This window comes from Hyperolius riggenbachi, chromosome 8, assembly GCF_040937935.1.
Source record: "Hyperolius riggenbachi isolate aHypRig1 chromosome 8, aHypRig1.pri, whole genome shotgun sequence".
Classification (NCBI taxonomy): domain Eukaryota; kingdom Metazoa; phylum Chordata; class Amphibia; order Anura; family Hyperoliidae; genus Hyperolius; species Hyperolius riggenbachi.
Window position 1 is genome coordinate 158523393 of NC_090653.1, and position 18991 is coordinate 158542383.

The following is an 18991-nucleotide window of genomic DNA, read 5'->3' on the forward strand; positions in this document are numbered from 1 at the left end:
CTGGTGTTTGGTGCTGATCCAATTCTAGTTTGTTACTGTGCTTTGGGAGAGCCATGCCTACCACTGGTGCTGGCTCAACAGGTACCCATTATCATAACAAGTACATTATTTTCTGTCTGGGATCATTAATGATAAGGCAGAGTCATAATACTCTTAAAGATGAAAAGGTGTACCTGATGCCTACACAAAGTGGCAGCTGTCATTGTGAGGGATGAGCTAGTAGAATGTCACCAACCATCTGTTTGGCATAAATTGTTCATGAGACACAAACTGAAGTAAATTGACAGTTTTCCATTGTAAACATTCCCAGTAAACAGAGGTAGAACAAGTGTCTAACAGTGAAACAGTGTAGTATTTTTAATGAAAAATAAATACTATTTGGTTCAAACAATAGGCCTTAATTTTACAGTGTTTCTGGTATAAAATTTTACATTTACATTAAATTAATTTTACAACAACTTTAACCATTTCACCGACACCATCATAAATCTCGTGTAGAGGACTATTGGACATGAAGGCGCAGGTGGTAACCAGTTTATTTTTTGTGTCCACGTGGGCTTCATTGACCTGTTTGTTGACATGGGTACAGCCAAGTTGTTTGATAGCTCCAGCAGTTCCAGCATATGGCCACCTGTGGAAACAACATTAGATGAGGTTAGAATAGCACAAATGTCATGCATAGTTTTTCATTTGGCCCTCACAGATGCACATACACAATTATCACAGTTCCTTTAAACTTGTAACGGCTAGAGGCATTATTTGCATGACAATTGAATGATTACACAGCTTCCTACTTCTGTTCTACAGTAAAGGTGCACACACACCTGTGATTGATGTCGCCCATTGGGGATCTGAACCCGATTCCCTTTGTCGACATCACTGGGGCGGTCAGTACAGACATGTGTCAGCTGTGTAGCAGATGACACGTATTGTAGCTATGCGGGAGGATGGAGGGAAGACAGAGTGGCTCGTGTGTGATGTCACATGGAGAGTGGGGGGAGCGCATCTCCAAACAAGATGGCTGCCGTCCGAGTGAATAAATCCGTCGGATGGATAGCTGAGGGTTTGGGGGTCGGTGGGCTGCCGTACACATGCTTGTCTGCTGAGGCATTCATTATAGGGTGCCTCAGCGGACTTTAGTCAAGCGTGTGTAAAAGCCTTAATAGGTTTGTATAATAAAGCAATCAGAAGGATTCTTATTGGTGGCTAAGATTTTTGCAATTTTGCACACTATTGCTGCTTCTTGTTTTCAGTATATTAAAGCTCCACTTACTTTTAAAGCTCACCTAAAGTCTATTTATAAAAAGTTTTATAAACTTTTTGTATAGCTGTTTTGCATAGTCTGTGATGAATAAATTAAAGCTTTGCAAAAATACTCTGAACAAGCGTTGTGAGAATGTAAATCACTCATTCATTAACATACTTTTCACACTCTGTATCACAGCCAACGGTGACTTCACAACCAGGAATGAGTTTCGCGGCCAGGACTGGTGATATGCAGCATAAGCCAATTGGCTTCTTGGCAGCATGGAAGGCTTTGATAGTGTCCTCAACAGCTTTTAAAACCGAGCAGTCCTTCCCTTGTACAGCCCAAGTAGACAGGTTTTTAGCCACTCCAAAACCACCTGAAAAGAGAAAAAAATATTCAGTTTTCTCAATGTTAAAAATTTCTGCTATAAAACACTTCATTACTGGCACCATTAACAGCTCTGTTATAGCTAAGCGTCTGCTCAAATGAACAGCGGTGCAATAAATACCGGTATGCTCATTTACTCATTCCTATGCTTCAGTGTATGTCCTCTGTGGTTAATAGTCCAATTTGTTCCACACACTAATTAAGAGCACCTTCAGTTTAAAAGACAGGGTCTGACATGACAGCCTCTCTTTTATACAGGAGGTACTATCCTCCCAGAAAACAGCAGTGCTATAAAGCCTTTAAAACAAATATTGTGAAGGGAGCATTTAGGTAGGCAAGGGCTCTCTCCAATATTTTTTAAATTTAAAGGGCAACTGAAGTGAGAGGGATATGAGGGCTGCCATATTTATTTCCTTGCACGCAATACCAGTTGACTGACTATTCTGTTGATCCTATGCCTCTAATACTTTCAGCCATAGACCCTGAACAAGCATATGTAGAACAGGTGTTTCTGACATTATTGTCAGATCTGACAAGATTAGCTGCATGCTTGATTCAGACAGTACTGTGTCCAAATATATCAACAGGGCTGCCAGGCAACTGGTATTATTTAAAAGGAAATAAATATGGCTGCCCATATTCTTCTCACTACAATTGTCCTTTAAAAGGTTTTATTTCATAGAGTGCAGGTGGTAGTATTGTGTCTCTAACCCAAGATTTAACTAGGGGGAGTATGCTAATGAAACAATTGGAGAATGAGAACAAGGGACATTGAAAATTTTGAAAAGGGACAGTCCTATTTTATATTTATATTCACCAAAACACAGGTTTCATAGCATGAGATCCAATCTTCTTATATTCTTATTTTGCTTTACAATCAAGATGAGCATTGACGATGTTTAATAACAAATGTTCATTTTTATTGTACCTGGTATGATAAGTGCATCATATTCTCTCACTCTCAGATCATTAAGGTCCCTGATGTTTCCTCTTGCAATGCGAGCACTCTCTGCAAGAACATTGCGTTTCTCCTCGGTGGGTTGTCCTTTTGTGTGGTCCACCACATGCATCTGGTCTACATTTGGGGCAAAGCTGTCATACTGCAGATAGAAAAGAAAGATATTTGTTATAAAGGACTGTTGCTTGAACCATCCTGTGTAGAATGCACCATGGAAAAGACAAAGAATATCAAAGTATCAAGGGGGAAAAAACTGACTAGTGAATAATAAAATACATGTATGTACCATAAGCTGCAAAACAGGACTCACATCTTTGGGCACAGCGCTAAAACATATGTTTAATGTTTAGCCTGGCTGCCTGGTCAACTACAAGATGAGGATTACCAGAGCAGCTCGGAGCAAAGCTGGATCATTGATTAATAAATGTAAATTTCTCTTAAAACATGAAATTAAATAATAATAAAGAGCCTCATTTAAGAGAGTTTATGAGGAAAGATCAATCAATTAAATTCCTATGTGAGAATGAATTGTAATATTCCATAATTAATATCAGACATGATTCAGGTAGATATAATTTACTTGATCTACCACTAAGAATGCTCATTGAGATTCTAATGATTTTCAGTTGATGCAATTGTTATGTTAATTGTATGTATAGGTATGCTGCTTGCAATTGGTCCAATTAAAATCATCAGCCATTGAATTTGATTGGTTCTGTCTACCACTAATCTACTAGTAAATGGTTAGCTTAAGCTTTTCTAGGACCGTGTCAGTATAGTTTTTATAAGGATTAATAGTCAAACATATTAATGTTGTTTCTTTAAATGTTATTATCCTCAGATTAAAGTTAAAATACTTCAGGAATTTAGCCCATGGTAGGCTAGATTACCTGCTGCTGACCGTGTTCCTGCTGCTTGTTGTCTTTGTAGTCCCTCCTGTTCCCCGCCCTTTTAATATTCAATCGGCTTGTCAGTTGAACAATATGGAGGAATTACCCATGGCCATGCACAAGCAAATCTGATCTGGGCATGTGCGAGTTCAGAACTGTGCATGCTCAGTAAAAGGAAGTGCTCATGCACAAAAGAAAGTGGCTGTGCATGATCGCCTAAAGGGATACTGTAGGGGGGTCGGGGGAAAATGAGTTGAAGTTACCGGGGCTTCTAACGGTCCCCCACAGACATCCTGTGCCCGCACAGCCACTCCTCAATGCTCTGGCCCCGCCTCTGGTTCACTTCTGGAATTTCAGACTTTAAAGTCTGAAAACCACTGCGCCTGCATTGCCGTGTCCTCACTCCTGCTGATGGCACCAGGAACGTACTGCGCAGGCCCCGTATTGTCTGTGCCTGCACCGTGCGCTCCTGGTGACATCAGGGGAAGCGAGGACACGGCAACGCAGGTGCAGTGGTTTTTAGACTTTAAAGTCTGAAATTCCAGAAGTGAACCAGAGGCGGGGCCAAAGCATCGGTGAGTGGCTGCATGGGAATAGAATGTCTGTAGGGGACCATTAGATGCCCCGGGTAACTTCAACTCATTTTCCCCCGACCCCCCTACAGTATCCCTTTAACTTGCATATGCCCAGTTTAGTATTGGTTGATTACTGCTTGGCAAACATTCGGGGGGGGGGGGGGGGAGTCCTGGAACAAGGAACAGGAGGGACAGTGAGCAGCAGGAAAAGTGGAAGAAGTAAGTGATCCTGCACCCCACAATTTTTATTTTTAACTTTCAGCACGCTTTCAGCATGCATGCTTTAAGATAATGGCTTTGCTATGTGTATAATGGACACCTAGTTAATAGGCAACAGAAGTGCAGCATGATTAAGAGACAACATTAGGCACTTGCTGTGGGAAGGGGAGGGGCTCTGGTTACTTAGGCAACCCATTTTTTATTTGCAATTAAACTGCCCCATTTACCACACAACATAAGCTCTGCCCGAAAGCTATAAGCCCTGCCCACTACCCACGTGAAGCCCTTCCGCCCATCCTTCTGTGGTCAAGCTTGTAGTGAGCACCCCACCAGCTGTGTGGGAACAGGTGAGATAGTGTCTCCCTGACGGCCTCTGTCTCCCAGCACCCACAGTGACCTCTCCCTCCCCCACCATGCACTGCTTGTGACCTCTGCCTCCCCCACCAGCTCCCACACTGACCTCTCCTTCCCAAAGCACCCAAAGTGACCTCTCCCTCCCCCAGCACGCACAGTGACCTCTCCTCTCCCTGATGGCCTCTCCGTCTCCCAGCACCCACAGTGACTTCTACCTCCCCCACCATGCACTGCTTGTGACCTCTGCCTCCCCCACCAGCTCCCACACTGACCTCTCCCTCCCAGAGCACCCACACTTACCTCTCCCTCCCCAAGCAGCATCTCTCCCATCCCCAGCAGTACCCACAGTGACCTACCCCCCCCCCCCCCCCCCCCCAAGCAGCACCTACAATGACTTTTCCCATCTCCAGCACAAACAGTGCTCTCTCCCTCCTAGGAAAGTTATATCAATCTGCTGGTCTGGATCTGGGCCTCATACCAGCACATGTTACCCTAATCAAGTTTGATATCCTAAGAATTGTCATATTCTGAGGAATATGAATCTGTGGTTGTTATGTGTGTGAGGGACGCGTAAGCTGAGTTATGAAATATGTCATATGTGGTGGATGGCAAAATGTCCCACCCAGAAGGATTACTGCCCTTGTCCAGTCCCTGGGCTGAACCTGAGACTCCACCCAAAAATGTGGGTCATTCAAAAGAACTTGACAAGGACTCCTCCCTTGAGTCCTCCAATTCCGAAGGCATGCTGTTGCTCTGAGGACTGGGCAGCGGCCATATTTGTTTGAACTTTGCTCTGGAAACAAAAGAACTTCACGTGTTTTGCAAGAAAGGACATACTTTCACCTGAAACTAAGTATTCGTATTTTCTTTCCTTTTTATCTTTACACTGCGCTACGATTGTCTCTATAATTGTTGATTTTAATGATTTTCTGTATATATTAATTATTTATATTGCATTTATAATAAACAACGCTAAAGTCATTTATTTGTTCAGCTACACCTACTATTCAGCAACACAGAACGAATTCTAGCTTCTGAAGATCGCTACTGAGGATTGTTGATATTAGTCAGAACAGGGTGTGTTTTAACTGTTCTATTTGCAGGTATTAGCATCAGGCAGATTGGGGCTTCTCTTCCCATCAAAAAGAGATGGTGGCAGCCTAGTATTTTATGTTTAATAGATCGCACGCTTCCCTCTGGTCTGTCTGCTGCCAAAATTCCAGTGGTTTCAGCTCATCGATTGCGTCCTCGAGATTGGATGGTCTGTGTTCTGAAACCAATTGGAAGGCATTGCACGGTCCGGCCACTAGGGGGCGTGTGACAGAAGCCTTCCTGCTGATCAAGAGGACCAAAGGCCCCAGTCTGGACTGGTGAGTCCATGCCTACATCAGGCTCCACTGTGTCCACACTAATAGGATGCACCTATCACTGCTGATTTGAAGGTGGTAGAGCAAATCTACTATCTAGGGAAGGTACATAAAATCTGCCTGATACTGCTATCAAGGAAAGGAAGGGTGGGAGCGAAAACTGCCTAATACTGCTTTCTGGAGTCAGAAAATTACATACACATTTTTCACAATTAATTAGTGCCCCCATTTAAACTTTGAGCACTAACTTCCCCCCTAAAGATCATCTACATGGCCCTGCACAACATCACCCATTAAACATCTTGCTGACAATAACTATAATGCAAAATGTATAAATAATTCATGCATTTGAAAATATATCACATACTGTAATTTAATTTTTTTCTGATAATAAACATATCTAATTCTCTTATCTTACCTGAACTCCTGCCCTGCTTAGATGCACCAGCACAGCAGATGACTCGTGGATCTCACTGCCGTCATACACTCCACAGCCAGAGAGGATCACTGCTACTTTCTTGGTCATGCTGAACACAAGCAAAGAGGAAAATCACAATGTGAAATGTTTCTGTCACAGAGGCAAAGGTCTCTCTGTAAGAACCTGCTGAGAGGTGAGACAGGAGACTGCTGAGTGGAAGGGAAGACACCTGCCCTTTTATGCAGAGACAACGGGCGTGTGTTTGGTGTGTCAGAGCAGAGGCAGAGTCTGCAGACAAGGAAGTGTAAGCTGCACTTCCACTCTAATTATTTAACTAGTTATAGACCTGGGACTTTCCCATGCAGACTAAGTCATCTTAAGGAAGAACAGGTTTCACCCACTAGTTTGTTTAGTCATTAGGAAATGAAGTAACAACTGCAGTAATTAAAAAAAACTTTACCTGCAGGTATTTTGACTGCTCATAATAAAACTGTAATTTACGTAAAAGACGAACAGATAACAACAGGAATAACAAAATATAGGTCATCATCATATCACTGCCATAAAAGTGAGATAATCTAGGCAGGGCAGAACTACAAATGGGCCCCTGCAAAGCCTTGAATGGTGCTTCCTCCGAACCTAATAAAAAAGAAAATATAATCATAACCAACATAGAAACAACCGTATGAGACATAATACAATAGAACATGTATTTACAATACTGCTCTCCACAACACCTGAAGAAATCTTAGACCATAATTAATGCTGCCCCCAATAACATAATTGTGCAGCATGTGCCCCCTGATAACATAAATAGACAATATGTGTCCCCTAATAACATACTTATGTGTTGTCCTCCACATAACACAATTATGCAGCAGTATTCCCCAATAACAAACATATAGCATGTGTCTACCAAATAATACATTTATGGAGCATGTACCCCCAATAACACAATTATGCAGCATATGTCCCCCAATAACACCATTAAGCAGCATGTGTCTTCCAATAACACAATTGTACAGCATGTATCATTAAATAACACAATTTTGCAGCATGTATCCCTATTAACATAATTATGCAGCTTTTTCCCTAAATAGCATATTATGCACCTCATGTCTACCAATAATATAATTAGGCAAGAGCTATCCCCTGAAATTGCCTCACCCTCCAACGCAATTCCTCCAGCTCACTGCCCCTCCTCTACTGCTCCTCTCTTGCTCATCTCCTGTCCTCTCTCACCTTCCTGGCTACTCGTCACACAGTGGCACCATACTGTCTGCATGTTTTCTGTGTATGATATCATAGGAATCTGTAATGATATTGTCATGTTGTATAATGTCAAATAACTATTGTATTAACTTCTAGTATTTAATTAATACTTCTCATGGATTGTTGCTGACACCACACTTCCTTTATACTTTCCATAATACTGCAATAATCTTGAGGGTTATCTGTATCTTCTCTTGTATTTGTTTCCCTCCATGATGTCTTCACTCTTGATTTTGGCTTTGCCTGGAGTTTTGCCTCTCCAATAGTGTCCTCAGCTCTGGTGTCGGTTCACATTCCATATCTTCCACAAATGCCTCAGCCTCGTTTGCTGTTTTGAGGAGCCTGACGTTATTATGGCTGTGTATTATTTAAAACTTTGCTGAATAAAGCAGTGCAAATTTTCTGTTCTTAAATAAGGGTGAGGAAATTTGTCCAAACCAGTTTCACAAAATTCTTTCACAATATGACAACCTTTTTTTCAACATAATCTGCAAATTTCAAATTTGCATTGATGTCTGTGTGGATGAATTGATTGCAAAGCCCCATCACATGATATAAAAAACTGGTGAAAACAGTCAACTGGTGAAAATCTTAAACTATAAAGTGACAGTACAGGTTTTCCTCCCAAAGGAGGGCCCGTGCTGTCTACTTTTTCAATTGTTAGGCTGGATGTACAGTTGAGTATGTGAAATCGCAGCCATTTGTTTTTAATGCATCTAACTGCAGAAAGCATTTTTGTTCACATTTCTACGTTCGATTTTTACTTTTATAAAAGGGTTTTAATGTGATTTTATAAATTGTGGAAAGTTACAGTAGAATTCGGATTGCTCAAAAAAACAACAACTGTTTTTCAGTTTTTCAGACTCAAATCTGAGTATTGTATTCATTTTTTATGATCTCTCTCTGTTTGTTTTTTTTCCAGATCCAGATTTTTTTAATTCTCCTAAGTGTTCCATGTACCGTGAGCAGTGAGCTGGTCTTTCAATCGTCATGTGATGGATTGAGGTTCCAATAATGGTGGTCAAGTTTGGAGATTGTGTTTCCACCACCATTTGTCCTCATTTTTTTGCAGTCATTCATATGTGTAGGAGGCCCCACGTGTCCTGAAGAGGCGTGGTTACACGTGAAACAGCTGTAGACATAGGGGCTTTCGTTTGTACCTGTGCTTTGTGGCTTCAATAAAAGAAGATTCTATGAGGAGTGCCGGAGTCTGTCAGTTCTTTCAGCCATACAATTCATATGTGTAAGAGGCATAATGTACCATTCATCTCCTTGCCATCTTGGGAGTCTGCATGGTTCCATCCAGGGGCGAGCCTGGGGTGCCTGGCACCTGGGTGCAAGATTTTCTCTGGCGCCTATGGGAGTGGTTAAATTTACCGCGCCCAACCACATAACCACACCAGTGTCCTGCCTAATCACACCCACACCTTCCACCTCTTTCCGCATGCATGTGATACCCCATTCCTACCCCTCTTCCATGGGCTTGCTCCTGGCTGGCTTTGGCTTCCTGCGAGTCTGCTAGTCTCTGGACTGACTCAGGCTGAGAGGCTCTGCGAGTGCGACGCAGTCACACACTGCGTATTTATGGCTGCCTGCGGCCACCCTACTCTCGCTGTCGTAGGCTCCTCCCCCCGCCAAGCCCAAGCGTGAGGTGGGCTGCCTGTATCTTTCCCGTTGCGCCGCGCAGCCAGCCAGTGTTGCCAACCTTTCACGTTATTTTTTTTACTGACAAATACCTAAAAATTTACTGACAAAAGATTTTTACTGACAAAATTTCCCCACTAAATGCACATAAGAGACAGCTTTTCCCCATGTAAATGCACATAACAAGAGACAGCTTTTCCCCATGTAAATGCACATAAGAGACCACTTTTCACCAGCAAATGCACATAACAAGAGACCGCTTTTCACCAGCAAATGCACATAACAAGAGACCGCTTTTCACCAGCAAATGCACATAATAAGACAGCTTTTCACCAGCAAATGCACATAATAAGACAGCTTTTTACCAGCAAATGCACATAAAAAGACAGCTTTTCAACAGCAAATGCACATAATAAGACAGCTTTTCACCAGCAAATGCACATAATGACAAACAGACAGTGTCCCCAGAATATATAGCCAGGGATATATGTCCCCAGGATAGGTAGCCAGGGGGTATATGCGCCCAGGATAGGTAGCCAGGGGGTATATGCGCCCAGGATAGGTAGCCAGGGGGTATATGCGCCCAGGATAGGTAGCCAGGGGGTATATGCGCCCAGGATAGGTAGCCAGGGGGTATATGCGCCCAGGATAGGTAGCCAGGGGGTATATGGGCCCAGGACAGGTAGCCAGGGGGTATGTGCGCCCAGGATAGGTAGCCAGGGGGTATGTGCGCCCAGGATAGGTAGCCAGGGGGTATGTGCGCCCAGGATAGGTAGCCAGGGGGTATGTGCGCCCAAGATAGGTAGCCAGGGGGTATGTGTGCCCAGGATAGGTAGCCAGGGGGTATGTGCGCCCAGGATAGGTAGCCAGGGGGTATGTGTGCCCAGGATAGGTAGCCAGGGGGTATGTGCGCCCAGGATAGGTAGCCAGGGGGTATGTGCATCCAGGATAGGTAGCCAGGGGGTATGTGCGCCCAGGATAGGTAGCCAGGGGGTATGTGCGCCCAGGATAGGTAGCCAGGGGGTATGTGCGCCCAGGATAGGTAGCCAGGGGGTATGTGCGCCCAGGATAGGTAGCCAGGTGGCATCTGTGCCCAGGATAGCTAGTGAGTGACAGGAGCGCTCCCCGCCGCCAACGCTCCATCCTCCGCTCCCCCCTCACCTTTCAGCAGCTTCAGTCAGACCTCAATCAGCGGGCGACCCGACCAGGAAAAGGGCGCCGGACGCACCCGCTCTATATGCGGAAGTGATGTCACTTCCGCATATCAGTGCGGCGTGCTAGGTCCTAGCGCCCGCCCGCCTGATCGAGGTCTGACGCGGCGGCGCCGGCGGCTAGAGGGAGGGAGCTTGAAGCTTCGGCCACAGGGGGAGAGCGGCGGCGGCCATAGGGGGAGAGCGGCGGCGGCGGCCACAGGGGGAGAGCGGGGCCGGGCGGCGCCTCTCAGAGGCAGGCGCCTGGGTGCCTTGCACCCGCAGCACCCGCCCAGGCTCGGCCCTGGTTCCATCTGCAAGCTTCTCATGTTAGTGGGAGCCAGGGCCAGTTCTCGATTAGGAATAGAATGAGACTCACAGACTCCCAGCCAGCCAGTGTGCTATTGTGCTGACTGAGCTGCAGCATGTCATGTGAGAACATTAATTGAAGTAGAGTAAATTGTCGGGTGCTGTGCAATCATTCCAAAATGGGTGGGGGGCGTGTACTCACAAGTTTACCACAGACAGGGCCTCCATCAGAAATTTTGGGGCCCCTTACACATCATCAGGCCTGCCCTCCCCCCCCCCCCCCGGCCCACCCACTAGCTGCTGTCCTAGGTTAGCTAGGTAGGTGGCTCCAGTGTAGGTAGACACAGGGCCGGATTTTTACTTTTTACCATCCTAGGCCGACTGTGAACAACCGCCACCCCCCTCCTCATGTGTACATGCACAAAGTCCCCTGAAGTCACTCTGAGGAAGCCAAGCCTATTGGCAAAACATGTAAGTGGGAGGAGTCCCAGGAGGCCGGCATCACCCACTACTTGAAACACAGGAGCGCGCGATCCTCGCCGGGACGCTGATGCTCAGGAGCAACAGGCGGGTTGATCGCGCTCACCGCTGCCACTAAGACTGCACTATATGCTGGAGGGATAGCAGTGCAACTTGTGAGAGCAGAGATCCGGACACAAACAGTGCCTAATCACCGCGGACTGCAGAGTGTTGGGGACCTGTGAATCCTGTCGGGTGTAAGTTGTTCCGAATCTGTTGACACATCAGGAGACACAAGTAAGCTGCGGGGACTGTATTCTATCTATGTGAACTGTCACTAACCCGCTAAGGGAATAGAGAGGATGTGCTGATATCCATAGGCTGTGATTAAGCGACAAGTTGATCTCTGTAGAGGAACTTTGCAATCATTATTGTCTGAAGTGGACTCAGCATTTGTTGATCTGCCTGGAAAAGAGGATTCCTAAAACAACATATACGGACAATGCATTAGCTCTTGAAGGGACAGCCACGTAGAAAATTAATTATTGATACGTACCTGCTGCAGCATTCATCTACCAGTATTAGTGTGTGGGCTATATGTGTGATGCGGTATGTTATGTGAGGGGTGGATGAGGAGCTCCTGGGGCCCTTAATTTTAATTGATTTTACCTGTGTGTTGAAAATTGAGATTTGGTCTTTAATAAAGGTTTTTGTATTTTTGGAACCTTTTGAGGCTCTTTTTTAGCTACTGTTGCTCTTGTTTTTGCCTAAATCTATTTTTTTTGTTTTTAGGGCCTAAGTGAGTTGCTTTGGTTGAGGAGCCTAAGGCTCTTATGCAGCATGGCCCTCATGTGATATATTTCAACTTGGATCCGATTCTTTTGAGGACTGCTCTTTATATGTTACATACATGCACAAAGTACACAAGAAAAGACAGTCAGTGACATGACTATGTACTCTGTAATGTGCTGCAGAAGATGTCAGTGTTGTATAAATACCTAATAAAAATATCGTAGAACATTAGTCTATGACAATGGTAGGATTTGATTGTGAGCTCCTCTGAGGACAGTCAACAACATGACTATGTACTCTGTAAATAGCCGTAAGATGTTAACACTATATTTTGTGTCCGTGCTACTGGGCATGTGCGAGCAGTCTGTGTCTGCGCAGTAGCACGGACCCGATTGGGCTCGGGTTTTCCGCAGGAGCTGAGCAGGTCTGTGTCTACAATTGCGCAGGCATATTGGGACTGCATTTCAGGGTCTCAGAGCTGGATTGGCCTGTTGGTGGAGGACATGGGAAGCCTCTTTAGGATCTGGAGGCTTCTTTCCCTTGAGGTAAGTATCCAAATGTGTCCCTCATGCTTTTAAAGAGGGCGATAAAGGAATAAAGGAGTGGGGAGAATTGAAATAAGGGGATTGTGAAAGAGTGGTGAAAAGGAGGGGAATGGTAATATAGGGGAGGAAAGGGAAAAGAGAACAGGAAAAGGGTGGATTAGAAAAAGAGCAAGAGAGGGGACAATTTCCATGAAAGAGGGGGGAGAAAAAGAGGGTAGCAAAGGGACGGGAAAGTGAGAGAGGAAATGAAGGAGGACAAAGTGTAGAGGAAAGTAAAGATTGTGGTAGAGAGTAGGGACGGTAGAAGTGGGATGAGGTGCAAAAGAAAGAGAGAGAAGATAAAGACAGAAGATAAACTTGTTTCCTTCTCCCCCAAACACAAAATTGAGAAAAGGGGAGAGAAAGGAGCAAAAGAGAAGGAAAGGATAGAGATGGGGAGGAAAGGAAAGTGGCAGAGAGAGCAGGAGATAGGATAGGAAGAGAGAGTGTGAAGGAAAGTGGAGGAAAGGAGATGCTTTTCAGTGGAGTAATTTTACAAGCAATAAATCAAGCAAGCTGAGAGTGATACAATGCATTCAGCTGCCCAGTCAACAGCTATGGACACTATTGTTTGTGTGTTTACTCACTCCTCCCAGCCTGGTCATCTAAAGGTGAATCCTCCATCCAGCTCCATCCCCATAGCTCCCTAGACACTGATCGCATCATGTCATCAATCTTTTGTATTGCTTCCTAGCAATAAACGGAGAGAGCTAGGAGCTGCATTCCAGGACAGGAGGAGAGGAGGCAGAGCCGTAATATGTTGGCGCTTTATAAATACAATAAATAAATAATAAATAGAGGGCTTTTGATCTTCGCGCCAGCCACACTCGGAGATGCGTGCGAGGAGGCGAAACGCGAGGCCGAGGAAGTACAAAGTGCCTGTGGGGGATCCAGGAAGGTGAGTTTCTGCGCTATGCCTATCCCTGCTGCAACTCCACTGGCCACGTATACAGGAGGAGGCACCTATTAGCTTGCCTGCTGTTCCCCCGCCGCTGCTCCCCTACCCCCTGCCACTCCGGGTCTCCTAGAAACGGGCCCGACATGCCAGCGTGTTTGGGGGGGGGGCAGGCCCCGGGCCTCCTGGGGGGCCATGAGGGCACCGGGCCCCTTACTGAAGTGTTAGCTGTCCCCCCCCTGATGGCAGCACTGGCCACAAGAGTCTAGAACCGGCCCTGGTGGGAGCTGGTGTACTGCAGTTGGAGTTCTGCAGCTGACATTATTATCATTTCAACTTACAACTCTTTTTTTCACATGTAAAACATGTTTACGTCCTGAAACAGACAGAAATACTGTTTTACACTCTGCATGAGCTACAGATTAGCACTTCCATTAAAAAGTAGCCCTTAGGAAGTCCAAAAAGCACAACCCCACTTCCAGCTTTTAATAATAAACCCTCCAAGCTATCCTTGGACTTTCTCTATGCATTTTCCATTTCTCTTTGAAGTTCTAAAATTTTCATGATGGGACCAACAGAAAATTCATCACTACCTGCGAACAAACTCTAAAATTCAATGTTCAATTTGATTTAATTAACCTCCCCTGGAAGGCAGTGAATGAAATCTATGTCCTGTTTTTTGGAAGCTGTTGCTGATTTAAATTGTTCTCGCCATTCACGCCACTCTGTTGCTGCTTTAGCCCAATCGCTCTGCTGTCCTAATGGCAGCAGAGCTCCGTGCACTGGTCAGGAGTTAATTTCATTGGCTCCTGACTCTGTGATTACTGTGAGCCAATCACAGCCCATTTTTTTTTCTGGTCCTTAAAGAGAGTCTGAAGCGAGAATAAATCTCACTTCAGACCTCATAGATAGCAGGGGCATGTGTGCCCCTGCTAAACCGCCGCTATCGCGCCGCTAAACGGGGGTCCCTTCACCCCCAAATCCCCTCGGTGCAGCGGGGGAGCGCTTCCTGGTTGGGGCAGGGCTAACCGCCGCAGCCCTGCCCCACGCGCATCTGTCAGCGCGTATCTCTGCCTCTCCCCCGCCCCTCTCAGTCTTCCTTCACTGAGAGGGGCGGGGGAGAGGCGGCGATTCGCCGCTGATAGACGCGACTGGAGGCAGGGCTGCAGCCGTTAGCCCTGCCTCCAGGAGCGACCAAGTCTGCGACCAAGTGTTGCAGTGGGGGGTTTGGGGGTGAAGGGACCCCCGTTTAGCGTCGCGATAGCGGCGGTTTAGCAGGGGCACACGTGCACCTGCTAACTATGAGCTCTGAAGCGAGATTTATTCTCGCTTCAGAGTCTCTTTAAGTCACTGGACCTCACATTCTTTCTTCCAGTCCTCAAGCTGTTTCTCAGCAATAAATGGCTAAAAAAGAAAAGAACTGCTTACTGGAGAACTGATGTACCAGACTGTATCAAAATTGCTAGCATCTCAAAACTGGTAATGTTATAATTATTATTTGTAGTAATTATATAGTGCTGACATCTTATGCAGCGCTGTACAAAGTATATAGTCTTGTCACCTAACTGTCCCTCACAGGAGCTCACAATCTAATCCCTACAGTAGTCATATGTCTATGTATGCATCGTGTATTGTATGTATCGTGGTCTAGGGCCAATTTAGGGGGAAGCCAAATAAATTATCTGTATGTTTTTGGGATGTGGAGGAAACCAGAGTGCCCAGATGAAACCCACGCAGACACAGGGAGAACAAACAAACTCCTTGCAGATGGTGACCTGGCTGGGATTCGAACCGGGGACCCAGCACTGCAAAGCGAGAGCGCTGACCACTACGCCTTAATAGCAAATAAACAAATACATCAATAAAATAATAGTAATGAATGAATAAAAGAAGAAATTATCAACACTTTTACACATAATTCAAATGTGTGCTTTATTTTAATAAAATATAACAGTACCTTTATGTTGTCTAAAGTAGCTTTTTCCTTTCTTCTATGGTTTGCCATGTAAGAGGCAGAAACAAGGAGGTGAAAGACAAGCTAACAATTCCAGCCTTATAACTAATCGGGTATTACATTGGGCTCAATGCACAAAAGTGTGGTAATATTGCCATGCATAGACGCAATATTACTCATCCTTCCGGCAGCGGGTACTGTTAGTAATAGTTACGCTATTACCCGCGGTACTTGAGTAGCGCAACCGTTGCTACAGTAATGAGCATTACTAACGGTAATGCTCGTTAGTAATAACGGTTACAGTAGCAATGGTCGCGCTAATAGTGCAACTCATGCCACACGCTGACAGAAGTAATGGTAATATTATTGTGCGCCGTCTGTGCATATTACCACGCTTTTGTGCATCAGGCCCAATGTGCTGGATTCTAGTTCCCCTAACACTTCTTCTTTTTTTGTTCTTCTTTTTCTTTTACTTTTTTTTGCCTTGTTTTTCTTTTTCATCATCTTCTAGTAAAAGCAGTTCCTCTTGATCTTTTTCTTCTTGTTTTCTTCTACTTCTACTTGTAAAATGTGTTCTTATTTTTTTGTTATACTTGTTTTGCTTGTCCTTTTTATCAATCTTCTGCTTCTTTCTCTTCTAATATTTGTTCTTCTTTTTGTTTTTGTTCTTCTTGTAAAACGTATGATTATTTATTGGATTTATATAGCGCTAACATATTACACAGCACTGTACAATACATAAGATTACAGACAATGATAACAGGGATGACCGACAACACAATACAGACAATAATCAATCACAATACAGGTATTAATACAATGCCAGATCATATATTGGAGAGGTAGACCCAATAATACTAGTTCACATTACCCTGGGTATAGGGGTGTAACTAGAAATCACTGGGCCCCCCTGAAACAGTTTGGATGGAGTCCCCCTACCCCCCATCCCAGATATAGGTGCCCTCAGTATAATAGTCAGGTAAAGGTGCCCCCAGTATAGCCAGGTATATTTGCCCGCCCCCAGTATAGTCAGGTATAGGTGCCCTCAGTATAGCTGGGTATAGGTGCCCCCAGTATAGCCAGGCATGGTTGCCCCCAGCATTGCCAGGCATGGGTACCCAAGTATAGCCAGGCAGGGGTGCTACCAGAATAGCCAGGTATAGGTGCTCTCAGTATAGCTAGATATAGGTGCTCCCAGTATAGATAGGTACCCCCAGTATAGACAGGTTTAGGCGCCCTAAGTATAGCCAGGTATAGGTGCCCACAGTATATCCAGGCATGATTGCCCCCAATATAATCAGGTGTGGTTACCCCCAGCATAGCCAGGCATGGGTACCCCCAGTATAGCCAGGCATGGGTGCCTCCAATATAGCCAGGCATGGGTGCCCTCAGTATAGCTAGGTACAGGTGCCCACAGTATAGCCAGGTATAGGTAGTCATTTTGGTGCCCCAGACCCCGGAGCACAGTGCATGAGGAAGGGCCACACACAGTGGCAGGGAGGGGGCCACTCCCCCCTACCTCACCTCAGGATCCCCCTTCAGCGCTTCCCCCTCCAGCATTGACGGCAGCAGCAAGCGGGCAGGGAACAGTGAATGCGGCATACCTCTTCCATGTTCCATGTGACAGAGGTCTGGTCTTCTCTGTAACAGCGCCTCACACTACTTCCTGATAAACATGAAGTAGCATTAGGCACTTACAGAGAAGAACCTCTGTTGCATGGAACACGGAAGTATGTCCGCGTTCACTGTTCCCTGCCCACTCGCTGCTGCCGACAATGCTGGAGGGAGGAGCACTGAAGGGTGAGTCTGAGGTGAGGGAGTGGGCCTCCCTCCCCGCCACTTTGTGTGGCCATTGCTCCTCCCTTACGCGCTGCGCCTCCTCATGCCCCCAAAAACGCATCCCTTGCAGGTGTGATTGTTATGCCCCCGTCTGGGTAGAGTGTACAATCAAGTATGATACACAAGGAGAGAGGGCCCTGCCAAAGGCTTACAATCTAAAGGGAGGAGGTGGTGACATGAAAGGAGGGGGGCTTCATCAAGAGGTTCTTGGCAGGGAGAGTTAGGGCAGCATTGAGGTGGAGTAGGCCTCTTTGAAGAGGCGAGTTTTTACAGCTTGTTTGAAGGAGTTGAAGGAGGGAGCAGCCTGATGGGCAGAGGTAGAGAGTTCCACATGATGCGGGCAGCTCTATTGAAGTCCCGTAGTCATGCATGGGAGTGCGAGATGCGTGGGGTGGTTAGGAGGAGGTTATTGGAGGAATGAAGTGGGCGGCCAGGTGTGTATCTGCTGACCAGGTCAGAGATGTATGTCGGTCAGGACTTGTGTATGGATTTGTAGGCCAAATATAGGATCTTGAAGCTGAATCTGAAGCGTATTGGAAGTCAATGAAGCCTTGTTCTTCATGTTTTGCTTCTTATAATATTTCTTCTTCCTCTTCTTCTTGTAATAATTGTTCTGTTTCTTGTTCTTTTGATACTTGTAATATTTGCTCTTCTTCTTTTTGGACACTATATTGTCTGGATCAGTTACTAAAGGATAACTGACCTGAGCCCGACATGGAGGCTGCCATATTAATTTTCTTTTAAGAAATATACATTGCCTGCCTGTCCTCCTGATCCTTTGCCTCTAATATTTTTAGCCATAGACCCTGAACAAGCAAGCAGATCATATGTTTGACTTAAAGTGGACCCAAATAAAAAATACAAGATTTCAGAAATAAAATCTATTTTCTAAATTACAATAATAAATAGCAGCCTTTTTTCAGCTGCATGATGACAAATATAAAATATTTTACATTTATTGGAGGAACCCCTCCCTTCCTTTCAAATTGCCGGGATTTTTCCGGCAAACTGGTGGAGTAGATGGTGTCTGTCAATGGAGGAATTGCTAATGGCTGCCCCCAGTATAACCCTAGCTATGAAAAGAGAAGAGTGAAAAGCATGCACTGAAATGCTCATAGGTTTGAAGGAGTGTTTATTTATCTTTGTATGTGTCAGAGTGGTGCAACTAAATATTTTTAATTAAAAAAATGTTTGGTTTGGGTCTGCTTTAAGTGTGACTGCATTTGCTGCATGCTTGTTTCAGGTGAGATTCAGACACTCTTGATGCATGAAAGATCAGCAGGATGCCAGTTAATTGGTATTTTTTAAAATTAAATAAATATGGCAGCCTCCATATCCCTCTCAGGTCAGTTGTCTTTTAAAGGACCTCTGTCGCGAAGTACGTTTCTTCCAGAGTAAAATTAGCCATAAATTATTTTTCTCCTATGTTGCTGTCACTTACAGATAAGTAGTAGAAATCTGACATTTCCGCCAGATTTTGGACTAGCCCATCTTCTCATGGGGGGGGGGGGTTCTTAAGGTTTTTTTGTTTTTTAAAAGCACTTAGTGAATAGTAGTTGCTCCGTCCAACTGCCAAAGAAGTGTACTGTGAGCAGGGAGTCTGGCCAGCAGCATTGTCTTTTTCAGGGAATATATT

The 18991-nt window shown here is 45.1% G+C and overlaps 1 protein-coding gene across 1 annotated transcript; it reads right to left on the reverse strand.

Annotated features, from left to right (window-relative positions):
* Positions 1–333: 333 nt before the first annotated feature.
* Positions 334–6649, reverse strand: LOC137528365 (glutamine amidotransferase-like class 1 domain-containing protein 3, mitochondrial). Its single transcript, XM_068249657.1, has 4 exons — positions 6418–6649; positions 2565–2736; positions 1424–1625; positions 334–631 (listed from the first exon to the last, which is right to left on the reverse strand). Exons 1-4 carry the CDS (start codon positions 6523–6525, stop codon positions 439–441), a joined length of 675 nt encoding a protein of 224 aa, XP_068105758.1. The 5' UTR covers positions 6526–6649; the 3' UTR covers positions 334–438.
* Positions 6650–18991: the final 12342 nt, after the last annotated feature.

Excerpts from the sequence above, each read along its gene's own strand:
- LOC137528365 (XM_068249657.1), bottom strand. The coding sequence starts at position 6,525 with ATGACCAAGAAAGTAGCAGTGATCCTCTCTGGCTGTGGAGTGTATGAC. Across the intron at positions 1,626-2,564 it reads TGATGCACTTATCATACCAG|GTGGTTTTGGAGTGGCTAAA; the intron begins GTACAATAAAAA and ends TTCTCTTTTCAG. Across the intron at positions 632-1,423 it reads TGTGATACAGAGTGTGAAAA|GTGGCCATATGCTGGAACTG; the intron begins GTATGTTAATGA and ends TTGTTTCCACAG.